We start from the raw sequence: 25,622 nt of genomic DNA on the forward strand, positions 1-25,622 counted from the left end.
TACAGGACGATCTCGTTTTATTTCCAAAGCAAGTAGACACACCGACACCGGGAAAGGTGGAAGGGCACAGACTAGACTGTTACCAGAAGTAATCTCTGAGTAGTGAAAAAGTGTTTTTTAATTTTTTGCACATCTGTATTTTTCTTCGTATGGTGCATATATATATACCTTTTCTGTAACAGTAAAAGTCTAAAATAACTTTTAAACTAAAGAAAAAGAGCCCAGACTCTGGAACTCAAATCCAGTTCTCGGCTGCTCCTTGGCTGGGGGATGGGAGGCAAGTCGCTTAACCTCTCTGAGCCTCGGTTTCCTCATTTAAGACAACCACGACTGGGCCTGGCAACCAGAAGGTGCTAAGTGACAGTCAAGGGGCTGCTCCCAGGCCAGCTGGAAGCCAGGAAGGGGTGGGGAAGAGCACCTGCTAGGGCCCGACACCATGCCTGGCGCCTCCCCAAATCTGCTGAGGAACGAGAATGAAAGTGGGGACCCCGGGGTGGGGGGGGCAAGGCCACCGAGCGCCCTTGGAGGGCAGGGCCAGGCCCTCAGGCCACCTGCCAACCTGGGGCCGGCGCCCAGTGTCACAGGCTGCCAGTGTCTGTAGAGAAACATTCTAGGGGAGAAAAATTTCTCACTGCAGAAAGAACATCCGCACAAACGCCACAGCTCCTCTCTGGTGTGAATCACAATATTTGCTGTCTGTCTCCCAATGTGAGACCTCTGCCAGAACTGGGGAAATTTTCCCCGAACTGCAGGCTCTGAGGGCGGGTGTTAAATCCACAGCAGGCTGGCGAGGCTGGGCGTGGCTCCAAATGCCGACTGGAGAAGTGGCTGTCCTCGGCTGGCAGGGAGGGCACGGGAGTGGCGGGAGAGAAAGAACAGCGACCCCGGGGGTCCCACCCTGCAGAGTTTGCACAAACCAGGCTGGGACCAGCTCGGGGCGCCGTTCTGAAGTTTCCGGGCTTTGAGAGAGACACCCTATCTTTCAGCACCAGTTGGTGATAATAACGAGCAATTATCAAACACTTACGTGCCAGGCTCTGTGCCAAGGGCTTTTGCGTGCACTTTCTCATTCAGTCTTCATGAGACCTCTGTAAAGCGGGTGCTATTACCCAGGCAGAGTTGAGCTCTCAACCGTGATGGCGGGCGGGGACGGGGGCCCGTGGGCCTCCATTCACAAACAGCCTTAGGGGATCATCGGTTCAGCGTCCTCGGCCCTGGTAGCACACCACAATCCCCCGGGGGCTTTTTAGAAACACCAGTGACTGGCCCTCTGAGACACATTAAATCAGGATCTCTGAGGGTGAGGCCAGGCAGGGATGGAGTTTTTTTAAAGCTCCCCAGAGGATTCTGCAGCCGAGAGTGAGACCCCCTGCAGGAGGCAATGAGAAGGGGCACTGCTGGAAATACAAATTGTCCACACACAGAATATCAGAGGCAGGAGGTCTTAAGGTGGCAGGCGGCTGCGGCTGGGGTGAGAGGCTGCCCTGGCCAAGGGCATCCTGTCCCCAGGGAGACAGAGGGAGGGTAGGCCCTAAGGAGCCAGTAGGTTCTGGGGGCTTCAGCTCACCCCCACCTGATTCTGCAGCTGCCACGGGCATTTAGGGGAGCCCCAGGGAGGCCCCCAGGACCACCTCCTGCAGGCTGAGCCGTCAACGAGCATCTTCCCTGAGAAGAGCCTGCCCGGCTGCTCTTAAAGCAGTCTGGGGGCTTTAGAAAACCACCCAGGCTCAGGACCCACCCCTGGCCAAGTATAACAGTTCAGAGGAGATAACGAGTCGGAGCCACGGCATGGCAGGACGAGTGGCAACAAACCTGTGCAGAGCTGTGCCGCGGAGCAGCATGGAGAACAGGCTCTGGAGTCCGAATCCTGTCTCTGACGCTGATTAGCTGGGTGGCATCAGACAAGTTACTCAACCTCTCTGAGCCTGTTTCCTGATCTATAAAACGGGTAAAATGAGCAATAACCTTTGAAGGTTGGGGTACAGAATAAAAAAAGATGTGCACGTAGTGCTTGGAACAGTACCTGGCACACAGTAAGTGCTCAGTATTACCGTTGCTGTGTTATGCATCATTTATGTTTTGAGGGGTGGGGGACCCCATCCGTGATGCTGGGCCTATTTTCACTAGTTGAGCCACTGCAGTCATCCTATCGCCCTTATACTCCAGGGGTCTGCAGAGACTCCAGGAAGAGCCCTGAGAGTGGCGGGGAGTGGTGGGGAGCGGCGGGGAGCGCTCAGTCCCTGCTTTCCAGGCGGGCAACCGGCCAGCTCCAAGTCACCCTCCTGGGGAAGATGCTGGGAAAGGCGACCGCTGCCCCCTAGTGGCCGAGGGCAGAAGCGCAGGGACAAATCCTTAAATCTAAATCCCAGTCGTCGCACCGACTTTCTCTCCTGCCCCTTGCAGTCTGTTGTGATGTGCCAGCTACAAGGGTCTTTGGATGGAGCCTGCCATTTCAGAAAGAGCCAGTGGCATGGTAATATAAAGTTCAAATATGGGCAGGTGGGTGCCAGGCACAGGGATTGGAGCACTTTCTTTAAGAGTCTGTTTTCTCCGCTAACTGTGAATTTCGGAAGGAAAGGACTGTTCCAGGAGCTACCGCAGGTTTTTGTTTCCATGGCTCATAAAAGCTTGCGGTTCCAGGAAAAGCAGCCTGGAGTCATGCTGAGAGGACAGAGCATCCGATGTCATCCCTGTCCCTGTTCAGCTGACCCCATCCCTGAGACACTAAGCCGAGGGACCTGAGACCATGGCTGCAGAAGGGATGGGGACGCCAGGGGCAGGGTGTGGGGTGCCTGGAGTCGGAATCTTCGCATCCTTCTGCACATGGGGTGCAGCCTTGTTCACTGGAGATCTTTTTATTCCCCTTCTTATACAGACTAGAAGAAACCGCCACTGGGCCCTGCCTTCAGGCAACCTGCGGGCTTGCCAGGGATGGAGCTCCCTGTCCCCCATCCTCAGTTGTTTCTGGAGGAGCCCGCAGTCTAGCTGGGGAGAAGGGCTGGCCCACAGTGAGGGGCACAGGAGGGTGCCAGGCAGGCCATGTGCTGAGCGAGTCGACAGCCTGAAGGTACGACGGGAGGAGGCAGGTCGAGTGTTGGGGAAGGCTTCCTGGTGGAGGGGGCTTGGCCCCAAGAGACAGGTGGGAATGTCGAGGCAGAGAGGATGGAGAAGGCACGCTGCTGCCAAAACCACACCCCCTGCATCCAAGCGTCAACCAGGGCAGCCAGAAAGCTTGTACATGAAGGCAGCAGCCCACAGCAGGGGGTCTGTGGGAGCTGCAAGGGTAGATGGGAAAGAAATCCCTCCCATCTCAGGATGACGTCTTAGAGGGCCCCTCACGGCCCCGCTGCCTGGTCAGCTCGGAGAGAATGCAGAACGCAGACCACGTCCCCCTGGTGGCTCAGGGGCTCTGGGGTCCCACTGCTGGGACTGGAGAGGCACAGGAAGCGCATAGCAGAGGGACTGGGGCCTCTCTGGTAATATCGGGAGTGGGGTGCCTGCCGGCCAGTGCCCAGAATCCAGGAAGAGGCTTCTTAGAGGGGCTGCAGTGGTTTGGGCGCATCTCAGAGGCCGTCCAGGGCTTGCTGGATGCGGGTGTCCAGGGAGGCGGCCGAGTGGACAGAGACGCCAGGGGCCCCGATGCTGGTTTCCCAGCAGTCAAACCCACAGCTGGTCAGGGCCTGCTTGGTGGCCTCCACCTCTGGCTGCTCCAGATCTGGAGGGGAGGGAAAGCAGCAGGTCACCACTGACAACTGTCAGCTCCCTCGGGGACCATTCATCCGGGTGACGGCAAGGGCCTTGGGACTCGGTCAGCCTCCTGCTGCAGACCCCACCCCCAGGACAGGGCAGTGAGGCTCGAGGATGCCATCTGCAGCCCCACACAGGCCGCAACCTGGGCCTTGCACCCTCCCTACGGAGCAATGGTTAAAAGCACGGCTCTAGGTACAGATCCAGCCTCACACTTACTGGCTGTGGCCTCAGACAAGTGACTTCTCTCTGAGCCTCAATCTTAGCTCAGAATGGAGCCAGTAATAATACCCACTCCTGAGGAATACTGGGGGCTTACATGGAATAATGCACGGTGCCCGCAAACGCTCATCGTCACTGTTGTCAACCCTGAATTAGGAACCAACGGGGAAAGTCTGTTCAAGGTAGACACGGCAACCTCCTGGGGCCTGGGAGCCACCACTGAGGGTTAGGGGATATCTTTGTGGGTCACTGGTGGGCTCAATGTAAAGTAAAGGGGAAAAGAAGGTGAAAAAAAGGAAGGAGAAGACAATAAAGAGGGGGAGACAGAGAAGAGAAGGGGACCACAGAGGTGTGGACAAGGAGAAAGGAGCGAACGGGCAGATGGCAGCGTTCCGTGCTCCCTGGATGCCCGCAACAGTTTTGAGGGCAGATGTGGGGTGTCGGGAAGTTAGACATCCCCAGGAGCCCCTTCCTGGTCCCCTAAATCCAGCACGGGAAGCTTCTATAAGCCCCTAACTCAATCTTGTGCTTTCCCCAAAGACCAACGGGAAAGAACCCCCTTATTTTGTAGGGAGACCAACCCCCATCTGGACCATGTCAAGAGGTGAGAGCAGGTGATGCGAGGCTGACACAGAAGTCTCCAACGCCTGCTTCTTTTTCAAGATTGTGGGAGGCGTGGCAGGCAAAGAAGTGGCAGGAACGGCCACCAGGAAATGAGCCCCAACCATGACCCACCCCACACCAAGCCCTCTAACAGTATCTGTCTTCTTGAATCTGGGCATTGATCTTGCACCAGTGAGGAATTTGACCAGGTTTCCCCATTTTTCCTTATTTTACTGATGAGGAAACAAAGGCCCAGAGAGGTTGATTAACTTGCCCAAGGCCACACAGCAGAACTGAGACTGGTTCCCAAGCCTCTTCCTCCTCCCAGGACTGGCACCCGTGTGTCCCTGGGTACCTGGCTTGAGGAGTGTGATGCCACAGCCACCGCCGCCCGCACCAGTAAGCTTGCTGTGCAGTCCGTGGGCCATGGTCACCTGGCACATCTGATCCAGTGAGGTGTGGCCCACGCCGAGGGCGTTCAGATGGTGCTGGTTCATGTCGATGAGCTCCTGGGGGAAAAGGTCCAGTCAGCTCTGAGGCAAAGGTCCTGGGCCCACCCATGTACCCCCTGTGACCGTCTGGACAGCTGCTGGTTTGGAATAGCTAATGGCTTTGACCACCAGCACGCTGTCCTCCTGCATGGTGGAAGGACCCCCCCTTCCTGCAGGACTCCCTGTGGCTTAGATGGAGCCGAGCCCACCCTACCCCATGGTGGTGAGCACATGTCTCAGGCCTGGCCATGGTGACTGGTCAGGGGTGGGCATGTGACCCACCCTGGGCCAATCAAAGTCCTCCCAGAGTATTCTCTGTTCTTTTCATCAGAGCAGTTAACATTGGTCAGACGTCACACAAAGACTGTCAGAGTCATCCTCCCTGCCACATGGTCAGAAATTAGTTGGAGGATGGAGAGATTCTAAAGCACATCACTTCAGCCCCTGGATCCAGCTATGCCTGAAGCCACTAATCCTGCTCTCCTCAGTTTGAAGCCAACAAATTCCCTTGCTGCTAAAAGCTTGATTGAATTGGATTTCCATCATTTGCGAGAGAAAAACTCTCAAATAATATGCCATCCTACAGCTGCCTCAGAGATTGATTTTCAGAATAAGAACTGTGTTGTGTGGTACCAAGCAAGATCAGAAGTGGGAGAAAGAGCTAAATGTTTGTTTAGGTTTCTTTAACTCTGCATAACACAATTCCTGCTCTTTTGAGGATCAAATGAGACACAGGGGGATGAAATAATAAAACTAACAGATACTGCTGCCCAAGCATCCTCTACTTACATGTCATTCGTTCCACCAGGGTTTGCCAAATGCCCACCATGGGGCAGGAATCGTGCAAGGCATTGGGGCTAAAAGAACAAACACCCAGCGTGGTCCCTGTCGTGGGAACTCACGGCTGGCCAGCACTCGGCTGGTGAGAAAGGTGCTACTTACCCCAAACCTGCTCTGAGGGGGGCCCAGGAGGCTTCGCAAGTGCACGCCGTGGGCATTCTGTCATCTACCATTATCATTAGATTATGGGTGCAGATGTGATGTCCACCCCATTTTACAGATGAGGAAAAACAGGCTCAAGGAAACCAAGACTCTCGTCACTTGGCAGGACTCTGATCGGAACAAGGCCTCTGTCTGCTAAACCACCCTCTTGAAGGATAAAGCATCTCACAGACATAGAATTTTCTGTCTGGTGATAAAACTGTCAAAACCTGGCTCTAGAGACCTGATCCACCAACCATAGAAAAGAGTGTCCAGAAGCCTTTCATCTCAGTTTCCCCATCTGCAAATCAGTGCGTTAATCAGCAACAAGGCTCAGCAGTTGGACCAGGGTAAACTCTCGAGGGGTTCTAATCGGTTGAGCAAAATGGCCCCAAATGAAGAAGAGGGTGCATCAGCTCAGGCAGGGGAAGGGGACTGGTGAGGGGCTAATGGCCAGCTGGCAGTGGGTGGCTCTGCAGAGTCAGTCACTCAGCAAATGCTGAGTGCCAGGCACTGAGGACCTGGGCCACCAAGACCAGCCTCCAGGTCACACTCTAATGGCAGCACTGGGGCTCGAAGGAGGGGACTCTGCCACAGAGAAAAACAGGACAGGGCATTCCAGCAAGGCGCCAGGATGTGCCGAGACCCCGAGCACATGTGTGAGGCGTGTGCCGACACCTCTGCCACCTGGCTTGCCGGGCACTGCATGGCGGGCCCAGAAGGGGTGCAGATGGCGGCTGGCTGAAGAGCAGTCAGCCGTGAAGGGGCGCAGGGGTGGCACGTGTCCAGATGCATCTAGGGAGTCGGGGCTGCATCCTGGAGAGAATGCCCTGGGGGTGGGGGACAGGAAGGTGCTCAGGTCGGGGAGTGACAGGATCGGGTCTGTTTTAAAATGCAGGAATGGCTGACTGGTTGCAGGGGGCTGCTTCAGCAAGCCTGGGGGAGAAGGGCCGGCTGAGAGGGGGCGGTCAAGGTGGGGACGCCATCACAGACCTTCCGGGGGAGTGGCTGAGAGCACGGGCTCTGGGCCCCACCCTGTCCCCGACGGCTGTGCACCTGGGCCTGCTTTCTCCGTCACCCGCCTCCCAGCACTGAGAGGAGGAAGAGATGAGATACCGCGTGACGGGCCCGAGAGAGTGTCTGGTGGGCACTGACAAGGCCAGGGAACGTGCAGGCCAAGGGCTCCCCACCCTGTCTCTACCCTGGGCACCAGGGAAAGAGGTGACCTGGTTCTCATCCAGTGACACAGCAACCCGACGGCTGGCCCAGTCCTCTCTTCTCTCTGGGACTCAGTTTCCCGCTGCAACTCAGCGGGTTAAACTAAAGGTCATGCCCCAGGGTCAGACTGGCTTGAGCATCCTAGGAGTCTCGGACTCCAAACCTGCCCCGAGATTCTTTCATATACACGTGTGGAAATGCAGTGAAGAGAAAAAGATCTACAAGGACACGGACAAGCCCTTATGACAGAGGGGGCCTGCAGAGGGCTGGGAGTGGGTCGGGAGAAAGGGACCGCACCTTGACTAACTCTAGTCTCCATCTGGCAAGCACAGTACCCAGGCAGAGACAGAGCTTCCCTCTCAACTATCCGGCCAGAAGTTCCGGAACATCCCTTAGGGGCTGGCTCAGTGAGCAAGGCGGCTCCGGAGGGCAGAAGGCCATGGGCAGGAGACGGGCATCTGGCTCAAAGTGGGCAGGAGTTTCTCTCCTAAGGCTCAGCGTCGTCTCCCACCCTGCTCGCACTCCCAGTGGCTGGCGAGCTCATCTCTGGAGGATGCCCCACTGTGCTTTCCTGGGGTATCCCCATGAGCAAGATCTCTGGACTTGAGCTGCCTGCTGCTATGGCTGGGGACCAAAGGGAGGACATGGGCCACCTGGAGGACAGCAGGTCTCCGCCTGCCAGCCCCTGGCTCCACTGCCGCTTCATCAGCTAGGATGGCCGCCTCACCCCGGAACTCCTGCGGCACTGGGTGCTGAGTTCAGCACTAATCGCCACTGCCACATGGGATGCCCGGATGACTCTGCACCTCGTCCACCCAGCCCCTGGCTAGGGACAAGGGATCTGGAGTCAGGTGGCCTGGCTGCCACTCCTTGGCTGTGTCCTGGGGCAAGGTCTCCTCTCAGAGCCTCAGTTTCTCCCCTCATACAGCAGGGATCATATGAGCAGCTGCCTCATTGCCATGAAGACAAAACCAGGATTCTGTGTGATACCTGCCACACTAAAGTACTCCGCGAACACAGGCTGCTCTTGGTATTTTTATGGTTATGCTGCCATTGCCCCCATTTTACAAAGGGGGAAACTGAGGCACAAACAGGACAGTGACTTGCCCAAGGTCCTCGAGCTGGCCCTGGAAGCCAGGTCTGCCTGACCTCAAGAGGGCTCTGGGCTTCCACCCACCCCTGCGGAGAGCAGGCGGGGGTGCAGTGTGCAGCTCAGCGGTGCAGCTCAGCTCGCGGCTGCTGGCAGCCCCTGGGCACCGCGAGGGCTGCCAATCACCTAGACGCAGCTGTGGAGGCCCACCTGTTCCTCCTGCCCCAGGGACGGTCCACTGGGCAGAGTCCCACCCCCCCCGCCAGCCCCACCGACCCTGCCCTGGCACTTCTGACATACACGCAAGCAGGCATGATGACCTGGTAGCAGCCCCAGGTGCCTTTCACCCGCCCCGTGGGCTGGACTTTAGAGGAAACCTCTGGGGCCTTGCTCTGGGCCCAAGCGCCAGGTGTCATGCTGCCGAGGCAGGTTCCAGACACCTGTCACATTCTGATCCAAAATGTGTCAAGAATCAGATGACAGGCTGTGACACAGGAGAACAGCTCGCTGGGTTTCAGTGCAAAGCTGCCCAGGAGCTGGGCGGCACATTTCAGCGGCTGCCACAGCCAAAAATATACACAATGTATAATCAACGCGCTGCTCTGTGGCATTCTCTGGGGGCTCAACAGGGTGTATTTTAGGCAGTGCTCTATCATTATTAATTTCCTGCTCAGGAGGGGGAGGGCTGTGTTGCCGCCTTTCTACGTGAAAGGAATTGAGAGCCAGGAAGGCAGAGGCTGGGGGAGGAGAGGCAGCGGCGGGGGGAGGAGAGGAAAGGAAGGCAAAAGCCCAGCGATTAGATGGAGACCCCGCGCTTGGCCTGTGGCAGGTTCTCAGGAAAGAATCATTGAATAAAGGAACAAACAAATAGGTCAGTTTGACTCCTGGCTCAGCCTCTCACAACTAGCTGGATAACCTGGGAGGAAGTCACCTGCTTTAGGACTCAGTCTTGCCATCTGCAAACTGGGGACAACACACCTGCTTCGTGAGAGTCAAACGCAGAATCATTTGTGGAAAGGCTCAGTAGAGCAGCACTTCATCCCTTACAGGGATGCAAACTCGGATGCCTCCCAGGGGGGACGGGGTGCACCAGGCAATGGCTGCAGCTCAGGCTCTGGGTAAGAAACAGGCAGCGGTGGGGACTGCGGCAGGTGGGAGGCTGCAGGGTCCCTCTGGGGAGCAGCCCTTCAGCAGCTCCAGCTGACCGCAGCCACATGGCCACACAGCCATGGTGGCCTGTCTCACCCTTTAAGGGAGGCGAGATGGCCTTCTGAAGTCAGTCCACATTCACCAGGACAAATGGACCATGTCTGAGGATGACATGCTTGGCCTTTGGCTTCCTGAGCGGGTGGCAGGCCCGGTGCAGGGCTCGCTGTGTCACCTGTGGGAGCTCGCTGATCCTTGAGACATTCCCGAGGGGCTGCCCAGCCAGCAGGGGTGTATGGAGCCGGGAGAAGCATTACAAATGGCTGGGGGCGGGTCATGGCCACAAAAGAGCCATTTTAGAATGCATCTGACCAAAGCGGGCAGTTGACAAATATTTGTTGAACGGATAAATAAATGCACGCAGCCAAAAATAGCAGAAGAGAGGAAGCCAGGTCGGCAATCACTTCTGGGAGGATGGGAGGACTCTGGCAGCAGTGACCCCCAACCCCCCCCACTGCATGGCCTGGGGCTCCCCAATCCTGGCCCAATGGCAATTACTGCAGGCGGCATTGCCCTGTGCACACCCCCACAGTCCCTCATTTAATTACCCAGAATCACCCGGGAAGACACTTAAAAATAAGACGTGCTGACTTGGTGTGCCATACTTGTGGCGCCTGGAGCCTGGGGAGCCTGACCCCACAGGGCAGAGGCAGGGCCGTGACCTGTTCACACTCCTGGGGACTCGGAGCATAGGTAGATTCAGGGGCCACCACACACAGGCTCTTACTTCCAGCATGAGGTACTGCTCTGGGGCCGGGGCGGCCGCCATCTCACCCAGCACGCGCTCGCACTCCAGGGAAATCGCGTCTATCGAGGTCAGGAGGGGGGCCACAATCTCTGGGTACTGGGGGGAAAAAGAAGGGTTCATGAGCCTGGGGCAGGCAGACACCGGACAGCTGCTTCAGCAGTGGGGTTGGGGGCCACTGTCCCCACACCCTCTGCCCACCCTCTGGGGAAACCTCCTCTCCTCCCGGCCTGGTCTTTGCCTTGCCCTGGAACCCTGATCACAGGACGTGCAATCTTGGCTGCAAAATCAGCAGTTAAGGAGCCAGTTTACTGTTGTTTGCGGAACCTGTCCTGCCTCCCGGGCCCCAGTGTGGACACGGACAGCACCTTCTTCCGGCCTAGACTGCCTCTCCAAGTCTGCTGCCCACCCACCCCCAACCCCCACGGAGCCACCCGGGAGCCAAACAAGAAGCACCTTCACCAGCCTGCTCCTGACGTTGGCCACGAGGGCCTTGGTGCTGCGGGGGACCTTGGTGTTGGTCAGCAGAATCTTCAAAGCCGGGGGCCTGTGGGGTGAAGAAGAGACACGGTCCACACAGAACCTCGAGGCAGAGGCGCTGGAATGGGGCGTGGGGCAATCCTGGACCCCGCCTCCCACCCACCCACCCAGTTACAGGGGAGGAAGCACAGAGAGTGGGACATGGGGCCACAGGAACAGGGGGCACCTGACACCCAGCCGCCTCTCTCCTGCAGCCCCTGGGTGAAAGGGCCCTTCCCTGGGCTCTGTACTCATTCACTCGTGCATTCATTCATTCAGCTCTGACTGAGCATCAATATGTGCTGGGCACATGTGAGGGGGCCTGGCTCAGCCTGGGGACCAGGGAGAAGGTCCAGAAGGCTTTCCCTGGTGTGATGTAGAAGCTGAGAACTGATGAAAGGGTAAGCACTAACCAGGGCAAACACAGGAAAGGCAAGTATTTCTGGCAGGGGGAACAGCCAGTGAAAAGCCTGAAAGTAGGAATGGTTGTGGAATAAGAAGATGCCAAAGTGGCTTCAGCAAAGCGTGCAAGGAGGAGCTGCAGCAAGAGGGGACACTGGAGGGGGCCTGGGTCAAGATGTGGGGGAGGTAGCGTTCAGTCCTGTGGGCCACCTCCAGGAGCTGGGAGTGGAAAGGTGCCAGAGATTTAGAGAGAAAAATCAACAGGACAGGATGGATCCACAAGGAGGGGAGCAGGGAGAGAGGATGCCCAGGTTTGCTGTGCAGGTGGCACCGTTCCCCAAGACGAGTGCTGAGGAGCCCGGCTGCCAGTGCGCTCAGCCCATTCTCCCCCTGCCTCTGGGTGCCTGGATTGGCAGCCCCACGTGGAACCAGATATGGTCACAGGGCGTCCATCGCCCCACTTGAACTGTCTGTCCCAGGCAGGGCCCGGCTGAGCCCAGGGCAGCCACAGAAGCCAGCTCTCCAGCAGGACACCGCTGTCCCCACCTGCCCTCTCAGGAGCTCGATAATCTCTCCTTAACCACAATCCCAGACGTCCTTGTGGCTAGCTGCCTTTGGGGATGGAAGCCACCGTTTCTTGTCACTCCAACCTGCTTTTCTGAGTGCTGCAGGCCAGACACGGGGGATGGAGAATCTGGATGAGGTCTGGCCAGAAAGCGGAGATGGCAGACCCCCACTCCTTTACGTGCTTTCCTTTTCAGAGTTCAAGACTGAAATCCAATGGGACTGGCAAAGGCTGTCAGAAACCTGCTTTATCTCACTGGCCATAAACCCATGATATTAATATCGACTCTCAGCCTGGGAGGCTGCCTCTTTTTGTCTGCTTTTTTTGTTTTTTCCACTTTATGAAAGATGGACATTCTATTTGGGCTTTTTTCTTCCTTTAAAAACAAGTCATTCCTCAAAAGGGCCACGTTCTGGGAGACCACATCTTGGTCTACTTCACAAACATTTGGCTAAGGAGAAGCAGCACATGGGGTTTGGGGCGAAGGGCACTCCTGAAGCCACCTGAAGGACCCATGAGGAGTGTGGCCTCCCTGCTTCTCAGAGAAGCCGCCCTCTGCCCACGGCAGCGACCCAGAGCAAGAGACTGAGGTTGCTCTGCTCTCCGCTCCTGTCTACTACAGAAGGAGGAACTTGTGCACTGTGTCATCATCTTCCTTAGACAAGTGCCCTGCAAATGGGCCCACTGCCAGCCCTGCCACCCCCACCAAGCCCAGGGCAACCAGCACCCAGGGCCCGGACTCCCCAGCCTCATCTCCTCCCTGTCTGTGCTGATGCGCTCCACTCGGCCACCCGGTCTCCCAGCTGCTGCTCAACACACCAGGTGTCCTCCTGCCTCGGGGCCTTTGCACTCGCTGTTCCTCTGCAGGGACACCCCCTGCTCCCGACAGCTGCACGACTCCCTCTTGTATTTCACTCAGGTCTCTGCTCAAATGTCACATCAGAGTCCTCTCCCGATCACCCCATCCAACTAGCTCTCTCCTTCGCTTTCTACCCCTCACCCTGCATTATGTTTCTTAAAGGACTTATGACTGCCTGACATGCGCTCCCACAGCCGTCTACTTGTAGGCTGCCTCCTCCCACGAGTGTGAACCCCACACTTCTTATTCCACAACCATTCCTACTTTCAGAGGGTGGGCCTCTGCTGTGTTCCCTGCGGAGACCCCTGTGCTGAGCACACAGTAGGTGCTCAATATTTGTGGAATGGATGAATTCGCTTGGTCAGTACAGGGCTAAACACTTTGTAGCTATCATTTCTGACTTCACTCTCAGGATCCCCATTAGGTAAGTGAAAAGATGGAGGCCTCAGGAGAAGCGATTCACCCAAGGGCACAAGGCTGGAAAACAAGAGTCAGGCTCAAACGCAGGCCTGCTGACCCCGCTGACCCCTGCTCAGGAGCCCACCACACCTCTGACAACTTCCAGCCTAATGCTTTCCACCCCCCACTGGAAACACCCCCGTCAACCATCTCCTCACGCCCAGGAGACTGTACCCTCAGAGGCCCGTCTTAATCAGCTTTCTACCCCCAAGGCTTACTTCCGTGCTCAGGGTACAACCGGCTCTCAGGAAGCCCCGAATGACTCCCCAAATCTGCAGCCAGATTTATCACACCCTTTGCTGCCATCTGCCACAGCTTCAGAACCTTTCTGATAGCACAGTGCCCCCTGGCCTTTCTCTTTGATGATTACAGCCATGACTGCCTCCTCCAGTGGATGGTGGGCTCCTGAGGGCAGGCCCAGGCCTCGCAGGACCGGCACTCGCTCCTGCTCTGGCTATGCACGGGTTCAGCGCAGCTGGCAGAGCCGACGCCCACCTGGGCCCCTAGGCTCCCCTGGCACTGATTCCATGGGTGGCCACAGAAAGCCGCTCCAATGCCCTTAAATAGCTGTGCCTCCTCGTCTGGGTAAATAGTGGTTGTCGCCAAGGGTGACTGTGCCCTCCAGGGCACATTTGTGAATGTCTGCTGTGACTCGGCGGGGGGGGGGGTGTTCCTACTGGCATCTAGTGGGTAGATACCAGGGAGGCTGCTGACATCCTCTGATGTACAGGACGGCCTCTAACCAAAGAATTATTCTGCCTAATGTCAGTAGTGCCGAGGTTAGGACACCCTGGTGCAGAGCATCAGAAAAGGCAGGCTTGGCTCCAGGAAGCCAACAGAGCTGGGAAAGGGAGATCCCAAAGGTGCAGACAAGAGCAGGAGGTCAGCAGCTGATGCTCATCTGTGAGGAAAACTCCTCTGGGTAAAGGTAAGTGAGAGAGGCCCCGGGCTCTCACAGGCATGGAAAGATCCAACAAGGCAGCAACATGCCCTGCAACAAACAGCACCACCCCACCTGATCACAGGCTCAGGGCTAAGCCCAAAAGGCACTTGGCTTCTGCTTGCCATGAATTTAATTCCCTGCACCTGATATTTCCACTGTGGCTACAAACAGAGGAAGGTGAGATTTACTATGCATGTCTGTATTTACAGTTACTGCAGAGAGAAGGGGTGAAGACCGGAAATTGCCATGTGCCACCTCCACTCCAAGCCTTTCCTAAGCCTCTCCACTGACTTTAGTCCTGCATCTCCCTGTGGGCCTCCATCATGGCAACTCTTGTAAAGGCTCTGTGTGCGTGTCCCTCCCACTGTACAATCCCCGACTGAGAGCTCTTGGAAGAACTAAGTCTGAGAGTCATCTTTATATTCTTAGGTCTAGTATCACATTGTCAGGATCCCAGGAAGATATCAATTCTTGTTTACTAAATGGACAGATGAATGAATGAATGGGGAACAGCTCCTTTCTGGAAGATGAATGGGAAAGCCATGTATGACATCCCCCCTCTAATGTCTCGGCAATTTAAGAGCTGAACTGGAGAAGAGAGCAATGGCCATGTCTTCCTCCAGCCCCTACTTCCTCCCAGCCCTCGGACTGTGAGGGCTGCACTGGGGCAGGGGGAGCCCGGGGGCACCTGCCGCACATCAGAGTCTTCTCATTAGCCAAGGTGAAGCAGCCAGGCTGGGCAGCACGGTTCCACCCCCGATTTACCTGTCTAAAGATGAAATCTTCCCTTGCTGGTATCGGAGGGCTCCCCCTAAAGAAAAACAAAGCAGGTCAGAGCAGTAGGGAAAACTGTGTATCTTTGTTTCTCTGGAGCCAGGCTGGATTCTGGGTTGGGGTTAGAGTTTTGCCCCATCCAGGGAGAAGGCTAAACAGGCCTGGAAATCTCAGCTTCGGTTACGAAAGGCACAGAAGGACAGGACGCGCTCATCGAGGCTCCCCAGCTTCCCTCTTGCAGGCCACGTGGGGTCCAGGCCCAACAAGCAAGCCTCCCCACTGAAGGGGGGCCGCCACTGTGTGATCTGCAAACTCCACACAGCAAAGGTGCTGCAGCTTCTACACAGGGAGCCCCTGGGGAGCTCACTGAAACGGTAGCTTCCCAGACCCCACCACCACCCTTCTAGAGAGTCTGACTCAGCAGCTGTGAGTCAGGGCCCAGAGTTCTCCCATTCCCCTCCCCCAAAAGGAAAATGCTGTTTTTCTCAGAATCCATCAATCTTATTCATCCCAAACCAACAGAGCCTGAGCACCTACAATTATAATAAGGATTTAAAAAATGATGATATAATTAAAACAAAGAAAACTAAGCCAAGGCGGCACGGCACGTACCCCAGGTGCTGACAGCATTGTCCACTCCGGAAGGGTTCCCATGAATCACCCTCTCTCCTTGGAAGGCCCACCTGTTAATTAATTCCAAATCCTCCCCAGTCCACCTGAAGAAGACATGGAGATGCATTGTTACTGTGGTGGCGAGACCCCTGGGCCTCTCCAGCTCGGACTGTGCTGGGCCGTCCCTTCCCCCTGAAACCCTCCCACCTGGCTCAGGGGAAAGAGAACAGGACCTGGAGTCACATGGTCCTATCCTGCTTTGCCTCTTACTAGCTGAGTGATTTCGGGCATGTTACCTAACCTCTCTGAGCCTCATGCTCCTCGTCTGTAAAATGCTGACTCCACCCTCCTCAAAGGCCAGCTAGCGCTGAGAACACCTTGCAAGGGCTCCACAAACAGTAGGGGCTGGTTATTTTAACAAACCCTTACATATACACCTGCTCCTGAACCAAGCCTGCCTTTAGGAAGAGCCAGCAGAGCCCTGCAGGTAGATCAAAAGCACAATCATTAAGATAATGAGAGCTCCAGGTGCCCAAGCCTCCGAGGGGGCCAGGTTTGTGCCAGCCATCTCTGATCTCTCTCCAACTCATGGCCACAGTGCCTTCCGGGGTAGGTGTCAGCTCATTAATGGCTTAAGTGGAAAGACCCAAAACACATGAGTATCAAACAAGGAAAAATGACCAGCCCCATTCCCCCATCCTTTCCCCTCAGCTTGTGCTGCTGTCGATACACAGACAAAGAACATATGGTGCTTTGTCAAGTGCCCTGGAGATAATATGTGCTCCAAAAAAACCTAGGACATCTGAGATCACAGCTGCTGGCTTCACCCAAAGCCTGAACCAACCACTCATTTGCTGTGGCACCTTGGCCAAATCAATCACCCTCTCTGAGTCTCTTTCCTCATCTGCCAAACAAGGATTTTATTGACCTGCAACTCACATGATGGCTGTGAGGCTGTGACTGATGAGTTAACATCACATTTCACTATCAATTGCCATGTGCCAGGCCCTGTGCTAAATGCTTTCTCAAAGGGACCAGCTCCCTATCGCGCAGCTCCAATAATTATCACTATTCTTACAGAAGAGGAAACTGTGGTTCAGAGGGGTGCAGTAACAGCCCCGAGAGCACAGGGCTTCTCACTGCTACATCAGAACCACGTTGCCGCCTCGGAGCTCGAGCTCTTACCCACTAAATCTTTCTGTTCTGGAGAGATTCACTTCTTCAGTGGTTCATTCATTTGACAAATACGTATTTGAGCACCTATTATGTGCATGGGACTAAGCCCACAGAAGGGAGCAAAACAGATACGGCCCCCAACTTCCCAGGGCTTGGAGTCTAGTGGCAACAGCAGTGTGGACAAATGATCAATAGCTAACTACAGCCCCCCTACCCCCCACCAGTGCAATGCAGGGCTGGATGGCATGTATGGTGGGAGAGTCTGCTCTGAATGGCCGGGCCTGAGGGACAGGGTGTGATGTGGGGGACAGGCACTCCAGCCAGAGGGGACCAGCTTGTGCATGACCTGGAGCTGGTCAGGAGCTCAGCCCTTTCCAGAAACTGTGAGGCCTGGAAAGACGTGAATGAGCAAGAGGTAGAAGTATAACCCGGGCTGCTGAACCTAGCCCAGGACCCAGCCCTTGCAACAGATAAAGTCTTCTTTCTACTCTGCACACAGTTCATTCTTCAGGGGGCTCAGATTCCCAAAGGCCTTCACAAAATACCAGGCCCCAGTTCTTTTCAAATTAGAAATGCTGAGGAGGTGGGAGTGGGTGGGGCCTGCACTCCCCAAAGGCTCTGAGAAGGAATGACTGGCTCTTCAGGGGAAGTGTGAGAACTGGTGAGACGCAGCATGGGAAAAAGATCACACTCACACACACACACGCTCACCCGCGCCCTTTCAAAAGGTAGAGCCTGTCTGTTGACCCATGGGCGAGTGTCTGTTTAATGGACCCAGGCCAACCTGGCCTTCGTTAATCTGGTATAAGCAGCAATTAGCAGCAGTAATGAGCACCTGTATCACAGCCTCTCTCCCGAGTCACTGTCTCATCACAGGATTGGTTGTCAAGGGTGGAAGGGCCCCCCAAGGGATTATGGGTCCAGCCCCCTCATTTTCAGATGAGGAAATGGAGCCCCAGAGAGAAGGGGCTGCCCAAGACCCCGCAGCAAGTTAGCAGGCAAACCTTAGTGGAATTCTTGAGAACCACCGTCTTGTGCTACCTACAGGCACAGTCTTTCCCTGTCTGCTGGGTTCAACCGCCTCCACCCCCACCCCTGCCCAATTTCTCTCCACACACAGGAACCCTTCAAAGAAACTCTGGGGACTGTATAACCTCAACAGCCTCCAGATCCACAGTGACTGATGAGGATCAAAGCGACCTTTTGGCGCAATATGAATTCAACTGTATTTTAACCTATGTGTCTCAGAGCAGAGAATTATTGGATGTGACAGAAATCCAAAGAAGGCACCCAACAGGGCCTGGGGAAACAGAAAGCCACAGCACTTTCAGGCCAGAGAAAGGAAAGCTCGATATTCAACACTGCACTCAGGAAGAGAAGAGACTTCTTTACTGCAGCTCCAGTGCACTGCTTGGGCCCTGCCCAGCTGTAGCCCCGCAGAGGGCTGTGTGGGGATGTGGGGACACTGCTCGGGATGGTGATATGTAGCTCTGTTCATCCCAGCATCCAGCATGTCAGAGAAATCTTCTCTTTCGCTAGCCAGAGACCAGCAGTCAGCCTTAATCGGCACAGCTGGGCTCCACGTGGCTGGTTCCAGAAGCCCCCCCTAGTTGTAGGGTTCCCCCAAGGTGAGCGGGCTCAGGGAGAAGCCTCAGGACAAAGCTGCTGGGCTGGATTCTGGGCTCCTCCACTTCTCCCAAGGGCCCAGGGCAAACTGCATAAACCCTGCACTTGGGGTTTCTCAACGGGCATTTCCCAAGCAACTGAAATGGTCTGACGTCACCACTGTCCTGATGAGCTTCACTGGCTACCTGAGAAAACAGCATAGGTGACACTCCCTCCATGGGGAAGAGGTCAGAGGGCCCCACAAGAGGGAGATGCCCTAATAAAACAGACATACTGCCTTAGGTTTGGTTCTCGGGCACATGGCACTTTTGTTTTCCTAACAGGCTGGTACCACCTTGCAGTCATCCCATTTGACAGAGCAGAAAACTGAACTCGGAGGGGTGCAGCGACTGGGCTGAGGCCCTCCAGTGAGGCAATGGCAGAGCTGGATCCACCAGGTGGTCTAACCTGTTGCCCTCCACATCCGGCCTCAGGGCCTTCTCCCACTCTGAACCTGAAAGAGCCAAGATGGGGACTGAGGGCTGGGGGAAAGAAGTGGTTTAGTGCCTGGGTTCAAATCCAGCTCTGCCACTCACAGCTGCGTGGCCCTGGGCAGCTGCAGGGCTCAACCCCTTCAACTCTAAAACGGCCCCCATGACACCACTCGCCTCAAAGGGGTGAGGCAAGTTCTCAGCGAGAGGCTCCCGCTCAGTTCCTGGCGCACAGGTAGGACGGTGACCAGGTGAGGATGGAGATTACCTGTTGGTGAGATCCCCATCCTTCAGCGGGTTTGGGATCTCTTCACACACAGTTAGGAGGGCAGCTGCCAAACACACTGAGTAGGCGGCACTGGAGCCCAAGCCTGCCCCGGTGGGCAGCTCCGACCACAGCACGATGTCCAGGCTGGGCAGGGTTCTGGAACACACCAGGGCGCAACGCGTGACTCTCCTGAAGGGCAGTGAGCGGCCAACCTCACCTGGGGTCAAGGTCCAGGACTGGACATTGACAGGACCCAACTCTGAAGTTTTGGCCCCATTTTCTGAACTCTCAGAGACTTCCCCCTCCAAAAGGCATCTCAATTGGATGGCAGGAACTTGCAGTGAATCAGGCAACTAGAAAATGGCACCAGATTCATTTAAATCATGACGCTGCCCAAGGAGAATGCTTTTGGGAAGCATCTTCCCAGCTGTCAACCTTTCTCTAAACTCCTTCCTGGTCCCCAAACATGCAAGGCTCTTTCACGTCTCTGCTCTTGGTACAGGCTGGTCCCTATTTATGCCTGGGATAACCTTGTACTTCTTAGGATTCCTACCAATCCTTCCAGACCCTTCTCAACTGTTGCTTCCTCTGTGATGCTTTCCCTGACCACTCAAAAAGGCAATTCCTAGCTCTTCTGCTAGGATCCCCAGCCTGCAACCCTGCCCTGCTGTTGCCTCACTGTGATACATTGGACTGTGTGTTCCCATGGGTGCTTCTCCAGCCGGTGGGGTTTCCCAACCATGCGTGTGTAACACAGGTCCACATATGATAACTGGCAAGTTCAGAATCACTGAATCTCATATGTATTCTCACTGAGAACTGTCAAACTTCATGTTCTGTAATTTCTTGTATTTCTCCCACTTTCGAAATGTAAAATTGTAATGCTGACTGTGCCTTCGTGAACTAAACATGCCCACCGCATCCCAGACCAGGAGATTCTGAAATGCTTCCTATTCCCTAAAGAGGATACGTCTCTCTCAAGCTGGAAATCCCTGCATCAGCCACAGCAAGTGTCAGGACTGCCAACATGTCCTCAGCACAGCGCCTGGCCCACGGTGCCACTTAATCAGGCTCTGCTGCTCGGGTGAAGGGATGCCTTTGAGGTTTTCCCTTTCAGTTGTGGGTCAAAGAATAATAGTGAACCCTAGCTCTGTGCTGATTACTATGCTGGGCCTGTTACATACAATATTTCTAATGCTCCCAAAGAGTTTTCTGAGGAAATTAATAATGTTAGCTCACACTTATCGAGCTAAGTGCCAGGCAGTGTGCTAAGCACTTTACATAGATTAACTCAATTAACCTCACAACCATCCGATGAGGTAGGTGTGGTTACTGTTCCCATTTTACAGATGAGGAAGCTGAGGCTCAGAAAGGGAAAGGACCTCAAGCAAGCCAGTCAGAGGCCAAGCTGGGGTTTGAGCCCATGCTATTTCCACGTGACACCATATCAACATTACTGTCACCCCTCTACTAGCCAGCTCCACAAAAGGCAGGCAGCTCAGATCTTATTGTAAAGGGTGGAAGTGGACATGCTTCCTTCTGCTAATCGGGGAGTTTTCCTGGAGCCAGAGGGAGGTGGAGCAGAGATGCCTCTGCAGGTATGACACTGGAGGAGCCACACAGTAGACCCAACTATGGCAAGTGTCTGTGATTCTATTAAATCAAAGAGACCAGAGGAGGCTGTAAAGGGGTTAAGTGTCCTTAGTTTCTCCACATGGAAAACAAGGACAGTGCCTCTTCTCATCAGGTTGTCATGAATGTTCAAAGATGAACATACACAAAGCATCTAGCAAGGTGCCCGGCCAAGCTGAGGGCAGCTCATGGCTGCTACTGTTCCCAACCTACGAAGGAGCAGGCTTTGTGCCTCTTCCAGCAACAACTACAGAAACCCTTCCCAGTCATCCATGGGATGCTGGACGGGACTCCTTCCCCAGACCATGCACACACCTCTGCTTCCGGCAGATGGCCAGGTACAAGTACAGGAAGGCCAGCACGGCCAGGTGCTCGTTGATGGCACAGTCCACGGGGAAGCCTGCCGCCTCCTTCAGCGTCTCCATTTGCTCTGCGGTGGGCGCTGGGATGTCACCTTGCTCTGTCACATGGGCAAACAAGCAAATACAGATGGGTGAGGGGGTGTCAGGTGCTTCTATGAACCAGAGAATACAGACCAGTGAACAGTTATTGGAGTCACAGCCTGGATTGGCGTGAATTTATGGTCCAAGAAGCACAGCTAAGTGAATCCTGACTGTGCCACTTACTGGCTTTGTGGCCTGGAGCAGGTGATTTAAACCTCTCTGAACCTCAGTTTCCCTGCTCAGAAAATAGGGATAACAACAGTACCTTTTCCCAGGGATGTCGTGAAGAAAAAATTAAATTAGGTAAGTAAAATCCTTAGCACAGCTCCCAGCATGCTCTTCTTTAATAGTTTTTAAAAATATCACACAAAGTGAACACTAGCTCAGTTCCCCAAAAGGCCTGGGTTTGACCTTCTATCTTACAAAACCAAAAACAAGGGTGGTGGGAAATTAGTCCCAAAATATTTTGCTCTTCCAAAACATTAATTAGCAAGTCTAGGACACTCAAATTAAACTAACAAATGTGAAACATTGAGGTTTGCTTGGGCAGAAGGGAAAGGTGAGGTGGCAATTTCTCTTGTAGTGACATGTAAGAAGCTGGGCCACTTTCCCAAGAGGCTGAGGTGGTGGAGCAAGTTGGACCAGCTAACGTTTACAAAGCACTCCCAGAATCCAGGTGGAGTTCTAAAGGGAACATAATGGTGAATTGGGCTTGCCTAGGTTAGGAAACTTCAGGGCCCATATTAAAGGATCAATAAGTAGGTGCTGAGTGGATTAATGATATGTTACAGGTAGCCAAGCCTGGGAAAGCCCAGAAATTTCAGAGCTCTGTGATGGAGATGGAATGGTTGGGAATCTGGCATTTAGAAAGACCTGGATCCGAATCTTTTCTGTATCACGGACAAGCTGGAGCACTTGGCCTCTCTGAACCTCGATCTCCTCATCCATAATACGGAGCTGAATAACACCACCTACTTTCGGGGAAGGCTGAAGGATTCTAAGCATGCTAACATAATTCAGGGCCTGGTACACATAAATGTCCAATAAATGTTCACTGTGTTTATTCCTCTAGGAGAAAGCATAAGAAGACACTACGAGAAAAAGATGTCAGATCCCGGCCATACTCCAAAGCAGTGGCCTTTAATTGAGGATGTTCCTGGAATCACCCAGGAAGTCCCTTTCAAAGTACATATGCCCAGGCCCTTCCCATCACCACCAATTGTGATTTAACAGGAGAAGGCCAGGGCTAGGAATTCATCTGTATTGTTTAAAACAAAATAAAATGAAACTCCCCTGGTGATTCCAAGGCAGGATTGAAGTTGAAAATGGTTGCTGTAAAACAGGGTTTTCAACTCTTACTCCATCTCATATAAGGGAGGGGCAGGGTGGCTTGCCATGGGAATTAGTAGTGTGGAAAAAGACCTTTAGATGATCTTACTTGCTTTACCCTGGTTGAGTAACATTAATCCAAACAATGAGACCCGAGTCTCTCAAAATAAGGACAGAGAACACACCCCAGCTTTGGGGTAGGTGGTGACTCTGCTGACTGAAAAAAAACCTGTCTGCTGATGAACTGCTCATGCTATTAAAAAGGCCTTTATTTACTGACATGGAAAGACATTCCTTATATATTGAACACACACATACACATTTCTGAACAGTTTATGTGGCCAGACCCAATTTTGGTGGAAAAATCAAGATCTCTCCCCATCTTAATTAATCTAACTATCCATCCACAGAAAATAAATGCTTAGAGTCATTGAGGGAGAGCGGGGAGGATAATTGATTTTTCACTTGCATTGTCCCAGTAGTGTCTGTATTTTCCAATAATATACATGAGTTATTTTCATTTTTAATAATTTTCAATTACACAAAATGCCAATGCATGTCTCCTTGTTAAAAACGATGACAATATTATAGAAGGTAAGGTCTCGTTTGTCTTCTCCTTTGACCTTAGGACCATCTTCAGAGGTAATGAATCATCACTGTCAGTTTCATGTCTATCCTTCCAGACCCTTTTCTATGAATTTACATACCTACTTATACATAATTTGTTGTTCTTCATCATACTACACATAGTGTTTTGCAACACGTTTTTTTTTCACTCACCAGTATGTAATAATCTGTCCGCAATAGTTCAGATAGCTCTAGTTCATCATTTTACACTTTGTAAATTTTAAAAATTAATAAATAAGTAGAACTAACGTTACAGGGGTGGGAGGGAAATACCATACCTTGTTTCTCTTCCTTGCACTTATCCAGAAAGCTCATGCCCAGCAGCTGAAGCCTGGCCACATCCCAGACCTGCTTGATGCCAATATTTGGTAAACTGAGGCTCACTTTCCCACTGCTGTGGGGTTGAAGCCGGAGGAATGTTCTCAAGTTCAAGGCCACAGCCAGTGCTACCTGTAGAGTAAAGAGCAAACATTGTAAGTCCGCGGGTGGGTGGCAAGAAGCATGGCTCCTGTCTTAGGAGAAAGGGGGCCGGTGTTAATGTACCCTGAAGAGAGAGCAAACAGCTAGCACACAGGTGACCACCCAAACTCTTGACAGACACGGCTAATCAACCTCGACACACTCTCCCACATAGCCTAAGCACAGCTACTGCAAATCAATTCTGAGTTAATACCTACTCATATCTGCCTTCCCCATGCAAAACTTCATCTGGTTCAGAGGCTCTGAACACCTAGGAAGCAATCATAATTCCTTCCCCATAATCACCATGTTTTCAAAAGGAAATAGAGCTAAATAAATATGTTAGCTACATAAAGGATGGCAGTGACAGTGGATAAGTAGAAAAACATGGGCCTTGGTTTTGGACAGATCTGGGTTCATTCTCAGCTCTACCAAGGTCTATGTATAGGACCTTAGTCAAGTTACCAAATCTCTCCTAAGCTTCAGTTTCATATCTGTAAAATTAAACAATAAAAGCACGTAGCTCAGGAGGTGGTTGTAAGAGTTAAATGAAAGAATGCACATTTTAGTCTCCTTTGCTGGATCATTTCATTTTCCCAACTTCTAAATGTGGGAGTGGCCCAGAGCTCGGTCCTCAAACCTCCCTTCTTTTTCTATCAATGCTCACTTCCTTGGTGATCTTTTCCACTCTCAGGGCTTTATAAATGATCTTTTTGCTACCTCAGCGACAGAGACCAGAGAAGCCTTGCAGGGTACTTCAGACCTGTCTTTTCCTTGCCTGGTTGGTGGGTTAGCCGGTCTCCTCTCAAACTTACTCCCAGGCTATACCTCTTGGCTTCCTTTCAGGTTTATTTATTTCAAGATTAGTACCAGGGAGAAGTGGTGTCCAATCCTCAAAGGATCTGGGAGTCTTTACCTTGCCGTGGACCACAGCATGCTCTCCATGAAGGATGACTTTCCCTGGAGCGGATATCAGCAGGACATCTGACAACATGGCTCCTAGGAATCCTGAAAGGCAAAGTCAAAGAGAGGAACAATGGTCCCAAGATGTTAGAACATGCAGGAAGGAAGGGATCTTAGAGAGATCTAGCTGATGTCAAGGAAGGAAGGGAGTGAAGGAAGGAAAAGAAAGAAAAGAAAAGAAAAGAAAAGAAAAGAAAGAGAGAGAGAGAAAGAAAGAAAGAGAAAGAAAGAAAAGAAAGTGAGAAAGAAAGAAAAGAAAGAAAGAGAAAAAAGGCAGCTACTGTTGAGCACATGTTATGTGCCCAAAAGGCAGTGCAGTACAGCAGTCCACTGGATACATTAGAAAGATCTTAGTTTAAATCCCAGCTCATCCACTCCCCAGTGATATGACCTTAGGTAACTCAATGGCTACAAACCTCAGTTTCTTTATATGTAATACAGAGACAACTGTACCTACCTCAATGGGTTGTCCGGAAGATTAAGTTAAATAATGCAAGGGGAAAACAGTGCCCGCCACTTCATAATCACTCGCTTACTGATACCTACTTCGTACTGGCTCTGTCCTTGATTCCAGTTTTTATTACTTTTACTACTGAAGATAGAAATTTAAATGAAATCATGGACCAGAGAGAACTCTTTCCTGGATATTTACGCTCTTCCCAATGTGTTACAATCACAAACAAGGCTGTAGAAAACACCCGATACACCGTATTTTGCACCCTTAGCAAAGATTTCTACAAGTCAGAACCTTGAATAGGGACTGCTGGGTCAACCACACGCAGTGGACAATTTTATAAATGATGCAAAATTATCCTCCATTTAAGGCTTTACGTGGATTGCTTTATTATTCACTTTAATCTCAATATAAGGCAAGTGGCTTTGTGAGGGAAACTGAGCTTGAAATCACGTCTGTCAGATTCGAGGTCCCGATTTCCCCAGAACAGATTCTCATAGTTGGGGTCGTCCTAAGTCTCGGACTCAGACCTCACGCTACGCGGTCCCGCCAGCCTCGCCTCTCACCTGCCGTGACCACCGCCGCCGCTCTGCACCGAAGCCCGCGCGGACCCCGTACTCCTCCATACCGGAGCCTCAGTGCCCCAGGAGGAGAGGACGTCGTCCTTCCGTCCAGCCAATCAGAGAGCGCGAACTGGGAGTCTGTCTACCAATTGGCTTGAGCATCAGCCAATAGGTGT

At 53.2% G+C, this 25,622-nt stretch overlaps 1 protein-coding gene across 1 annotated transcript; it reads right to left on the reverse strand.

Annotated features, from left to right (window-relative positions):
* MVK (mevalonate kinase) lies at positions 1–25,564 on the reverse strand. Its single transcript, XM_037817199.1, has 11 exons — positions 25,450–25,564; positions 24,383–24,474; positions 23,286–23,457; positions 20,924–21,068; positions 18,977–19,132; positions 15,437–15,540; positions 14,816–14,861; positions 10,760–10,850; positions 10,286–10,402; positions 4,928–5,081; positions 1–3,715 (listed from the first exon to the last, which is right to left on the reverse strand). Exons 2-11 carry the CDS (start codon positions 24,458–24,460, stop codon positions 3,564–3,566), a joined length of 1,215 nt encoding a protein of 404 aa, XP_037673127.1. The 5' UTR covers positions 24,461–24,474; positions 25,450–25,564; the 3' UTR covers positions 1–3,563.
* Positions 25,565–25,622: the final 58 nt, after the last annotated feature.

The sequence above is a fragment of the Choloepus didactylus genome, chromosome 23, assembly GCF_015220235.1.
Source record: "Choloepus didactylus isolate mChoDid1 chromosome 23, mChoDid1.pri, whole genome shotgun sequence".
NCBI classification, from domain to species: Eukaryota; Metazoa; Chordata; class Mammalia; order Pilosa; family Megalonychidae; genus Choloepus; species Choloepus didactylus.